Source organism: Scomber scombrus, chromosome 11 (assembly GCF_963691925.1).
Source record: "Scomber scombrus chromosome 11, fScoSco1.1, whole genome shotgun sequence".
In the NCBI taxonomy this organism is placed as follows: domain Eukaryota; kingdom Metazoa; phylum Chordata; class Actinopteri; order Scombriformes; family Scombridae; genus Scomber; species Scomber scombrus.
The window spans coordinates 11,074,941-11,087,701 of NC_084980.1; the positions used below are offsets into that span (position 1 = coordinate 11,074,941).

General features: G+C 38.4%; 1 protein-coding gene across 1 annotated transcript; it reads right to left on the reverse strand.

Moving 5' to 3' along the window:
- Positions 1-6,138: 6,138 nt before the first annotated feature.
- plvapa (plasmalemma vesicle associated protein a) lies at positions 6,139-11,175 on the reverse strand. Its single transcript, XM_062428970.1, has 6 exons — positions 10,488-11,175; positions 9,859-9,925; positions 8,975-9,693; positions 7,585-8,296; positions 7,035-7,089; positions 6,139-6,502 (listed from the first exon to the last, which is right to left on the reverse strand). Exons 1-6 carry the CDS (start codon positions 10,881-10,883, stop codon positions 6,469-6,471), a joined length of 1,983 nt encoding a protein of 660 aa, XP_062284954.1. The 5' UTR covers positions 10,884-11,175; the 3' UTR covers positions 6,139-6,468.
- Positions 11,176-12,761: the final 1,586 nt, after the last annotated feature.

Here is a 12,761-nt window from a genome sequence, read left to right on the forward strand (position 1 = left end):
TTTACCACCCTCCTTCTGAGAGTGGTATCAATCTCATTCAATTCTCTCTCTCTTGCTCTCTCTCTCTCTGCTGATAGGCTCTATGTTCTTTTGTGTAAAAATGCAGGTTCTGCCTTAGTTGATATAAGGCTATATTTTGCTGGTTTCAAATTTCCATCTAATCAGATTAGCAAAACAAACTGATATGGAGTTGATTTGGAGTTTTGGGCCCCTGTGGGACTTGGCCCTGGGGTAGTGGTCTGCCTGCTTTGCCTGTTGATCATCAAACCATGCGTGCAACTCCTACTGACTGATTTACAGTACAATACTTTATATCCAATACTGTTTACATTGTTTTACTCAGAACACAAGAAAGTGATTTATGTATATATTCTGTATATTAGTCAACATGTTATCTAAATAAATTATTCTGTCAAGAATCAATATGGACACACATTGTTTAGGTTTTTTTTTTATTTTTTAGCTTAGTTTATTTATTTAAAAAGGGAGCCAGCACTTCTCCAAAACAATCAAGAGGAGATCAAGATCAATTTGAAAGGTGAACAGGTTTAATGAATGTCATTGCAATACCATATGGCATTTAAATGTGCATGTCTAATTCTTTTTCAGCAATAAACATGAATGCCATTATATGAATGCTAACATCAGGATTCGATTTCTTAGGATCAGTTATTCATTCTCACGTTCTGTTTGATCCATCACCCAAAGGCACGTCTGTCTTCTTGTCACAGGTCATCACTGTCATGTCAACACTTGAACAGACACTCTCTCAGCTCTGCCTGTTGCAAGAGGGTGTTATGTGTCTGTATTCACTGCTACAAGCACAGTGACGATATATGAGAAAAATTGATCACTGTGATTGTGGACTGACAGGAGAAAAAAGAGTTACTCTTGATGGATTTTCTTCCCCTGCGGACATGTAATTCAAAAACATTTGCAGCTGGTTAAATTGATTAAAAACATCATCACAAAGTCTCCATTTCCTCTGATTTTTTTCAGAGCAACATATATTATTCAATAAATGAACTTGTTCCACAAAGTTGCCTAAAAAAAAGTTGGGATGATATTAACTTCATGTTTTGTAAATTACAGTTCTATTTAAACATGTAAAAAGAAGTAGAACCAGAAAGTAACATTACTATTACTATTATTTGTGATTCCTTAATTTCCCTCCAAATCCAGTACAACAATGATTGCCGATGGACACTAGATGGAGCCAGTACACAGAATAAGGCTTAAAGTCACCAGGGAAGGTTCAAATTTATATTACTTCACAATAAACATTAGCATTATTACTAGAAATAGAAATAGTGGCATTTAAATATTGCAATTAAGTATTTATACATTTATGTTGCATCAGTTTCCAAAACCACATTTGGACCTTTACGTTAAAAAAGATGGCTCCTTTCTCTTAGGTCAGTTTTAAGTCAAGTAATTTTTTTATTATTTTTTTTGTACAGCCAAAAAAAATTCAAATAAAATAAATAAATAAACAGTTTAGATATGTGAAATAAAAAAATCCAAAGATAAATGTAAAAATAGTGTCATGGGTACATTCCCATACTGCAGTTCTGATGTTAAGAACAGATAACGGAAACAAATGAGGCCTGTGGGCAGCCATGTCTCTGCCAAAACTTTGTTTTTTATGATCTATGCTTCAAACTGTTGCAGTGAGATGACCCTTCAAATGAACCCCTGTTAATTTAAGAATTATTGGTTCCATGGAAATCATCTATTTTGGTTTTAGATTCTGTTTTATTCAAAATATACTGATAACGATAACCTCCAGAGAATTTATAATCACCAGGAAGCAGATTAACTAAATGATGCTATTGTTTTTATTATACGGTGGAAATCCTCCTGCTGAGCCAGATTCATCCCTTCACCTAATGTCATCTTGACGACTTCAGCAGCTCTCAACAAGTGTGTTTACGCATACACTCTCTGCAATGACTGATGTGCTTCAGTGGATGTAAGGGATTGAAGCCGTATCACTGCAGTGGCTTTAGCTGTTACTCGTTCTTAACAGACTAGATAATCAGTAATCTTCTCTATATCCCTGCCTTTAGTGTAGACTCTCCCTATGTGATGGATAATCAATGACGTATAGGAAATTGTTGCCTGTAGTACGAAAATATTTTGCATTAAATAATACGTTTCATCTTTTTTTTTCTACAAAAAAGTTATAACTAGCTATAACTACAGTCAAAATACATATGAAACAATAAGCGAAACACATTTTTAATTGGAGGGGAACTTTCATTTTTATGTTTGGTTGATTGCCTGCAGTTACAATGGAGCACAAGAGGGGGAAAAAAGACAAAATTAGATGAGACGATATATTATAAGGCTTGATTGTGGCACCCAAGAAGCCCAAGAAAGGTTGTAACCGCAGTATTTTGTTATGTTGACATCACATGCACAACTTGACAAACTAGAGACTAGGGAGGTCTTGCTGTTTAAACACAGGTCACTTGAAGTCAAACCCATCCTCTTTAAGCAATTAACACAAGCTCATGTTTTCCTCTCCATAACCCTTCTGCTTAAAGAGGCCAAGGTGAAAGTCAGGGTTGTGCTGAAGGACTTCAACACAAAAGAACATTGCTGGGGGACATTTTTCCCTCCCAGGCAGCTGTTTCCAGCATTTACCTCTCTCCCCCTTCAACAATGTAGTATTTGCACAAGAGAAAGGGTTTTGCCCCCTGATGTATTTACCATCGTGGACAGCTATGGGACTGAGGGAGGCCAGGCAAATAGGAAATGCAATTAGAGGTTACAGTAAAGAGGGAACTTTAACAGCCACAGACAAAAGAGGTCATAGTCCTGAAACCCCAGGTGAGGAAGGAGGTCGTGATTATAAACACCCGTTCTGTTTCCTGCATCAGGAGGGGTAGGAACTTGCTCAGCCAGGCTGTGACACAATGGTCCCTAATTGTCGCCAGAGGTCTGAGTGCGGTCCACACTGATGAGGCTCAAGATCCACTAAGTACAGTCAGCAATGAGACTAATAATGTGGGGAAGTCTTGTAGCCTCAAACTGACCATGTACTGGATGCTCTTGATTCCAGTGGCACGTGACCCGAATAATGACCTACTTGTAAAATAAGGACAAACGTAAGTGTGAACAAGGTTCACAAAGGATTGTTCACACCTCATGTAAAAGCCAAGTGGGCAAGTGCCTAGTTTGATAAAAATAAATGATGAAGTATTGTCAATGACAAACAGTTAACAGCCACTAGTTTTGAGATACATGTCAAACCCTCTCTGTTAGCCTTTGTGTTGCATGCTCACAAGCTGACATGGTACACCCAGTCTATTTTACACAAATAATTTGACTGTTAGGTTCAACTGTCAGCCTCAAAACAACAGCCTCCCTCTTTGACTAATCTGTAATGCAGAGGTTTTACAAAGCGGGAGGCGGGGTTCTCCTGGGGGGCTCCAAACTGTTTCAGGGGAGGCTCTGTGATTGTAAGTGAAAAATATTACATAAGTTATCAAAAAGAAGATCACATAAAATAGCATACATTTTTCCAGAGTCAGAAACTAATAAATGCCTTTAGGCAGATCTTCACAATGTATTTAGTGTACTCTCAAGTATGTCAAACAGCAATATCAGGTCAATCTTGGCTCACTTGCTGAGTGTCAGTGGGATCAAATAATAATCATGGTCCCATAGGCATCCAGGAAATAAAGGCAAGGGGTTATTATTCCAAGCTTTGTCTGAGGGAAGGCCCACATTCTCAGACTTTGAAAAGCCCTAATTTAATGTATTGTCTAATCTGTGTTTGAAGCATTAAACCCAGCACCAATTTTAGTTGATTATGACCGAAGATTTCAATTTGGAATGAGATCAACTTTGTATAAGTGCCATAACTTTCACATCTTGTTTGGATACACCTGACCGTTGCTTCAAAAGCTGAGCACTTATTTCCTAATAATAATACTAATTTGTAGTACAAGACTTTGTAACCATAATGCACTGTTAAACAGTTTATTGTATTTTTACAGTAACTTACTGGCAACACTGTTGTACTGTAATTACTGGTCTACAGTACCATTAATGTTATTAGTTAAACAAAGTTTTACTGTTTTTAATATAATAATATTTTAGTGTTAACAATTCAATTTCATGAAAGACATATTGGTTTGAGTATTGTGAATAAAATTGATGTTTATTGTCAAAAGATTTAAACAAAATAGAATGAATGCCGTTTTCCATCATTTATCAAAAGTAAGCATTTTTATTGTGTGTGTAAGCAAATTTCCAAGCCCTGAGAGCTGAACCCTGTTTAGCATTATGGTATTGTAAAGGTCAATTCTGGTGAAAGTTCAAAACAAAATGTACATGCAGAGAATCATTTAAAGCAGTAACAGTACGTAGCTTCAGTGTGCGCTGTAAAAGTGCATATTTCATTTGAGAAAGAAAATACATTACAATATTAGTATGAGTGTGATAGTGTATGGTTCAAATCTAGAAATACTGTTATATCAATGATAAGTCCCACCTAAATACTCTTTTTTAGATAAACACACACAACCTTTAGCCTACTTACCTTGAACTGCTGGAATAAAATGCTGTTTTGGCTTCAGTCTGGAAGTCTTCAGAATTCAACTAGCGATATGTAAATTAAAGCAACTAACAGTAAACATGTTTTATAGTAGGTTTATTGGGGACTTTATGGTATTCAACTGAAAAAAATACAGCAAAGGCTAACAGCATGTTTACATGTATTAACATAGTCAAAATATAATTGTTACTTCTATTGTTAGAAACATAATCAAATAAACCCCGGGGGGTTGTTTCATTCTTAAAGCAGCCAGGAAAATGAAAGGTAGGAAAGTAAAACTCCACTTCCTTTATTAAGTATTGCTGCTGTTGGCTTTCAGTTGCAGCATGTCTGCTCTGAAGTCACGCATAAGACTTAACTGTGTTTTAGTTTACTAGCTTTGTCTACTGTACATTGTAGGATCATGAAATTGTAAGTACAAATGAAATAATCAATGTCAGTGAACTACACAGTGTACTGTGTCAGTTTAAGGCAACACATGCTTTAAGACAATAGTAGATAGTGTTATTGAGCAAAGGGAATAAAGAAATGACACGTAGACAGGATAATGCATTAAAATTACAGGAAACATTTGCGCCAACCAGTATCATTATGATGATTTTCCAGTGGTCATTTTAACATGTCACTATAAAATGACTCCCAGAAGCATCCAACCACATGACCTTTAATATCCTCACAGTGACTCCCGCAATAAGCTGCACACCCCAAACGTGGAAAAACACTTGATGTTAAACAAAGGATATCCTTTAGACAGGAGCTCTGCCTTTGCTCAAGTCTGGGTACTGTATTTATTAATTGGCACCAACACAATACACTCTTATTCCTTGAATTAACAGTACGTTCCCATCCTTTCGCAGTGCAACGAACAGGATGTTTGTCTATTCTCATGATGGTTTGTTTCCTTGCCCCACTTAGGCTCCATGGTTTTGTTTCTCTGACTCACATGATCTTGCAGTTTTTATTGCAGACATGTGAGCAATGTTCCGTTCATATAACTAATATTCTAACTAATATTCTTTCTACAAATAAACAACCATGTTTATATTTTGTTACTGATTTGATAAGTTGGTACAGTACATTTTCATTTCCTTGTTTTATAACCCAGGCAATCACCAAAGATTGAAGATAAAGTCTGTCTGCGATTTCTGTTTTTAGTCTTGTAATGGAAAGGGTCAAAGCTCCATCTTTCCACCCCTTATGTGTTCTTCATACGAGATATATTAGGATTTTATTTAGAGTATGGATATCCGTGTTCTCTACAGTTAAGTGGCGGACGATTGTTTTGAACAACAGCATGTATGCAAGGGTGATCTTGGAGGTTCCTCCCATCTGCCTCCGCCAGCCTGCTGTCAGGTTGGCAGGTAAACATAAACATGCTGGAAGGATTAAATCGCGTCGCCAGTAGATCTAGCTTTCACATCATGGGGGGGAGTGGGGAGTCATTTGTAGACAATTAGTCACACAATAGGTGACGCACATGGGGACAAACAGTTATTTCCGGGTCTGACTAGGGTAATATCTCAAATAGCTTTGTTTATAAAAAAGAGACAGGCACAGTTGATGTGTTTAAATTTCAACAAAGCTTTTATTTTTCTGTGTACACAGTGTAAAAATACCATGTGCTCATTCATGCTAAGTTGCATACTGTGTAGATACAAATGATTAACACACAAAGTTCACATTTTATAATCAAAAGTGCAAAAGTTATTCAAATTCCTTTTAAATATGCATATTGTAGTATAAACATTCATAAACTGTGTATATTATATCGTACATTTATTGATACTGTATACAATATATGAAATCAGAAATCAATATGAGGAGCTTGTATTTAGCTGTATGTCATAGTTGAATATGAGCACAAATCTCTTGTAGTTTTTGGTTTTCCTCATGAAGGTGGACTAACCCATTACTCTGGAAAGACCCTGTTTCTCCCTGGAAAGAAAAAAGAAAGAAAGAAAGAAAGAAAGAAAGAAAGAAAGAAAGAAAGAAAGAAAGAAAGAAAGAAAGAAAGAAAGAAAGAAAGAAAGGAGTTTATTGATGTGATGCTGATATCTGAGTGCATCAAACATAACAAAACGTCACAGCCTTTTGTGAAAGGACAATTCTGATCATATTCTATATTTTATCACAAATGCCACAAAAAAGACCTGAACCAAGAGTGAATTGATCCTACTAACAAAGTACTGGTTTGTTTAAGCCTGTGGACTGGTTGCCATGTTGCCACAATTACTCAGTAGTGCAATAAATGCACTGCTGAAAATAGTATCAAACAACTATTTACTCCCATTTAAGTAACCATTGCTTAAAACTACAGTGTACAGCCGTTTTAGGAAACAATTTAACCTTATTAAAAAAAACCCATACTGTATATTTAGCAGTTTAGCAGTTAGCAGTCTGCTCTCTGTATACACACTGTACATTCATTGCATTCACAACCTACAGCTCTACCACTCTATATACTCACTGTGGGCCTTGGGGGTTGATGATGCGTTGCAGATCTTGAAGATGCTGAGTGAAGGCTGTTGGTTAAACACAAGACAACAGTAGGAAAGTCAATCAAGTTGCTTTTATGCTTTTAAACTCCCAACATTTTTCTAGCATTTTCTGCTGAATGACACACAGTCGTATCTCAAATATCAAAGTATGGGGACGTTTTTAAATGATCACATAGAAACATAGAATACAAATGAATGGTAATGTTGAATGTGTGCAGTATTTGCCATCTGGGTTTGTTCATGTGTATCTTGAATCACACTGATGGGTCAGTTCAAAAAACACAGATTGTTCCTGCTTAACTCTTGTAATATAATTACCTTTGTGTTGCCCAAAGTGTTGAGAAGTTACATTTAACAAATACAACAGCAGCTTGTTGACCTCACCGTCAGCAGTTGGATTATCCAAGGGAGACAATGTACATACATACAGTATATATTGTATTTTGGGTGAACCAAAGCTTTATCTCCAAGAATAGTAATAATACACTACAAACAACTACTACAACTATTCATTCTTACCTGAGCCACCTCCCAATCCACTCGTCCTTCCAGCACCATATGAAGTTCCAGTTCCACCTGATGTTCCTCTCCCTGTTCCACTTCCTGGCTTAGTTTGTCCTGTGTTACTGCTGCCTAATCCAGCATTCCCAAACCAGCTTGTTGAGGGTTTTGCATTTGATGTTGGCTTATTTGAGCCTATCCCACCTGAGCTAAGATTTGGACTAGACCCAACTGAACCAAAGCTTGAGGAGCCTAGTCCAGTTGATGCTGGTTTATTTAACCCTGACCCACCTGAGCTAAGGTTTGGACTTGACCCGGTGGACCCAAAGGTTGGTGTGTTTCTGCCACTCGTTGCGGGCTTATTTAAACTAGAAATAGGATTTAACCCGGTTGATCCAAAGCTTGAGGAGCCTAGTCCAGTCGATGCTGGTTTATTGACTCCTGACCCAACTGAACTAAGGCTTGGAATTGACCCGGCTGATCCATAGCTTGAGGAGCCTAGTCCAGTCGATGCTGGTTTATTGAATCCTGTCCCATATGAGCTGAGGCTCGGATTTGATCCAGTTGATCCATAACTTGAAGAGCCTAGCCCAGTTGATACCGGCTTATTTAGTCCTGACCCGATGGACCCATAGCTCAAACCTATCCCTGTCCCTGTCCTACTAGGCTGACCCAAAGAGCTGGATCCCCCAGTATTGAACATGTTCCATGACTGACTGGTTTGGCCTTGCTGAAATAAAACGAGAGCAATGTTAATATGGGAAAAATGATACAAATATGATGATGGATTTCATTAACATTACATGATGCAACAAAACTATTTTGAATTGACACAAAACATGATATTTAAATACATTTTCTGTTTGAAGTCACAGTGTATGTGAATGTCATAAGCTGCAGTCTTGAACTTGCACTGGTTAACAGAGAAAACCCTTTATTCTCTGATTTAAAGAACACCAGAGAGCTTCACATCTAGTTTCTAAATGTGTCCTAAACCAAACAAAATGGCAGACAATTATCATAGCAACAGACAGAAATAATTGCCCAACTCTCACCCTTCTGCCCTCTTGTTGTTAACTGCAGACATTTTCCCTCCTCCACCTCCTCTTCTGCACTTAAAGCTGGATTATTTCCAATAACCTATCAGGCTGCTTTGATCTCATACATGTTATGTAAGATTTTAGCAATCTCAGAGAAGTGAGATATGGACTTTGTTTGTATCACAGTATTTCTAAAAGTGTTATATAACCACATATGTCTTAATACTGCTGAGATGGAGTATATCATTGACAACAAAAGAAAGGATTGTGCGTAAAAAGACCTGTTTGCTGACACAAATGTATACAGACCATTACATGCAGCGGGATTTGTAGTTAAGTGTAGTTAAGCAGTCACAGCATTTTCTTACCTTAGACATGCAGGACATGTTGAGCTGCCTGAGTTGCTCCTTAAGGTGTTCAACCTCTGTAGTCTTATAAATGATACTGCGTTTCATGACGTCTATTTCACCATTAAGCGTCATCTTGTCACGCAGGAGTTTCTCTTTCTCACTGTCATATTCCAGCTGAAGCTTCTGAAGATTCTGTTTGTGCTCCTTGATCAGACTTGTGCGGTTAAGGCTGCACGTGCGGTAGTCCTGATACAGTCGGCCGTTCTCTGCCATAAACCTGCTGCAATTGGCCCGGATATCTGTCACCTCTGTCCCCAGACTGTCCAGGTAGCGCTGGAACGTGGTTGACACATCTCTGGACAGACTGGTGCAATTAGAGCGGATCTGCTCCAGGTGTTCCCTCTGGTGCTGGCAGGTGAGCTGGAAGGCAATGTGTAGAGGGAAGAGGGATTCGATCTTCTTTAGGAAAGCGCTGGTGACATTGGGGATACCATTCAAGGACTTGATAAAGTCTCCTTTGCATTTTTGTTTGAACATCTGCAACTCGTTTTCATGTGTAGATTTGTCCCTCCTCAGAAGGATAACCTCTAAGTTAAGGGTGTCCCTGTCTTTGGCGATCTGTTCCATTTCCTGCCTCATCCTCCCAACTGTTTGTGTGAAGTTGGACTCCACAAGCAGAATCCTGGCTGACATCCGTTCTTGGATCAGCCCGCAGTTACAGTTATGTGGAACTGTTCCTGTTAAAAATAATAATAATAATAATGATAATAATAATGATAACAAGGGGGCAACGTAGGTCAATACAAATAGCATCAACAAAAATGTTGCAGCAGAATAACTCAAATGTTTCATTTATTTATATGATTATTTAGGGGTTTACATTGAAGAAATGACATACTCACTTAGATTTGTGCATGCCCCTGAGCCTACAGTGGCCTTACACATATTCAAACTGGTCTCGCAATGTGTCTGTTTATATTGGGGAAAGAAAGGACATTAGGTTTTTAGAGAAAATAAAACAATACTTTGATGTGAAACATTAGATTTACAGTTGACATTACCTTCACAGTACCTTAGTTATTAGTTCTTTATGTTTTAACTGTCTCTGTATTCTGCCATGTGTTCAATAATAGAGCAGTGCTTTGGTCCATAATTATAATGAAAGAATTATCTGTGGTGTTGCCCTATTTTTCTGAAGATTATAGAATACTATCGTAGAACTATATTTTACAATCCTATTTATTGAAAAACTTGAAATACCAGCATGACACCATTAAACTTATTTCAACAGCACCAGCACCAGACTTGCTAGTGCTGTTAAGATAACTTATATTTTCTGTTAACTTATCTTGAAGTTATCTTAACTAGTTTTGCTGGTTCTGCTAAGATAAGTTTAAGGCTGCACTTTACTAAAATGTACTGAGAAATACAGACACCACAGACAAAAATAGCTATAACTTAACTCAGTCATACTAAAGAAAAGAGCAGACATGTTGTACATAATCAAAAAGGCTTAACTTCAGTTTCTTACATGCTTATTGCTGAGATCTGTCATGAAGATATATGACATGTTGGCAATTTCTTTCATCCTTTTCAGGTCCCAGTCGACACGGGTCTTCGCAGTCGTAGTGGCATTGAGTAAGTTAGTCAGGTTCTTCCTCTGCTGTCTGAGGGCAACATTCTCTATGGACAGCCGGCTGAAGCTCTCCTCCAGGTCCTGTATACGCGATGAGGATGCTGAGTCCTGCTTCTTACCGTAGACCAGAAAGAGCACAAGGCTGACTATGATGAGAGACTGAATGAGCGAAGAGAAGAAGAAGACAATGCGCATGTAGTAGCCGCAGCTCTTGCCCTTTGAGCGGTACTGCATCTTCTTTTGGGCCCCTGAGCTGTACTTAGAGACCTGGGAGTAGCCACTGCTGTACATGAGTGCTGATGGCTAAAGGAGACTCAGAGAGAAGTCCAGTCCTTGGCTTGAGGATTAATATGAGCGGCCAAGACAAGTTCAAACAATATTCATCTCCGACTCAGAGAACACACACGTTCGTCCACAACACTGTACAGGCCAGTTGAACAGATAGGATAATGCTGAATTATTTCAGACCAGCCAGCAGATTTCACAATCCATTTCTTGTAGAGCTAGTGCTCCTTCCTCTCTAAACAAAGCCCAAAAAACTACAGATGTGGGCTAGACGTTTCCTCTCTGCAGCGTTGATAACCTGAGAATTGATCAGAGTTTGTGTGATGTGTAAACATGGGTAGGAATTTATAAACTCCTCTGGCCACACACTTCCCATTATGGGAAGTTGTCCTGGCCTCAGTCCCCTCCCTCCATCTGTCTCTGCTTGCTGTATTGGCTGGAACCTCTATTGCAGGTTATCAACAGCTTGCAACGCACATTTTTTTTTGGAGTCTGAGTAACACAGAAAGCAATTGCAGTGTTGCTTTTGGAGGTGTTGAGCCCCCTTATTACAGATCTTTAGAAGGTTAATCTAAAGACAGAATTCATACATGAAAAGTTAGTGTTGAGCAAATTGATATGAAGCTCTTAAGTGTGAATGCAAAGGAGATTACGTTCATGTTTGTTTTTTGATAAGGTGATATTTACATTGGCAGCACCTTCTGTTTATTATTTCTGTGACTTGCAAGCCATAAAAAACTCACCGGACCCAATGTGTGCAGCATCTCCATCTCTATGTGCCAAAAACATTTTTATGGGATCGTGAACAGTGTTTTCCGGTGCACAGCAGGCTTGGAGGACAATGGCTCATGTTATTCTTCTGACGTTCTCATTCAGAGGCTCTTTGATGCCCTGAGTCTCAGTCCAACATGATGACGTGGGTAAGCTGCCCTCTGTCTCACAGGACACACACACACACACACACACACACACCTACATCGACACTCAAGTTAAAATCAAATGTAAGAGCCTGACAGTAACAGCAGCAACTTTTTCCTGCCAGGCATTGTTGACGGGCCAGGCCTCATCTTGACAGGAAGCAGTAAATCATAGAGGAACTGTTGATGGCCCAACCTGCAGCAACTTTGAGGACAAGATCCTAGATAAAGGCCGCCAACAAACGCAGGATATCAGACACAAATATGAGACATAAACACTCACCCTGTTGATTTAATTTAATTTGAAGTGGGTTGTTTTTATCTTCATGTCTAAACATCGGGTATGGGAGGGTTTTCGTTTTTAGATATCAGCACATTTTGGATCCATTCATGGAATGATGCCAACCTGACTGACACAGTGTTCTTAAATCAGTTAAAAAGGGCTTGCTGTATTATTTATGCGCCTTACTTATGTCTTATTTCAGATTCCCTGCAATAAAAAATATTTTTATAAAGACAGAGAACTCCTCAGAACTACTCAACTTTACTATGATTATATCTATATTATATATATTTACTGCCATACTTAGACTGTAGCCCTTCAGTGCACTGTTTTGCAAGAGGTAATGGAAGATAAGAAAACTGAATAAATGTAAATGTATAAAGAATTCTCAGAATTCCAAGAAAAAAGTCAGAATTCTGAGATTAAAGTCAGAATTCTGAGAAAAAAGTCAGAACTCACTTTTTTCCCCACAGTGGCCCTAATCCTCTTCCGTAAACAGTAAGAGGAATATTTCACAACCTAAGTAAATTAACAGTAAGAGGAATGGTCTAGTGTTGAAATCTTCATTTAAACCTCGAGGTGTGAGAGTGTTCAGTGTGAAAATCCAAAAGAGTCTCCTCTAGGAGGGCATTTTTTGGCTTCAATGCCAATATATCTGAGCGTGGATATGTTGTGGTGGGCTTT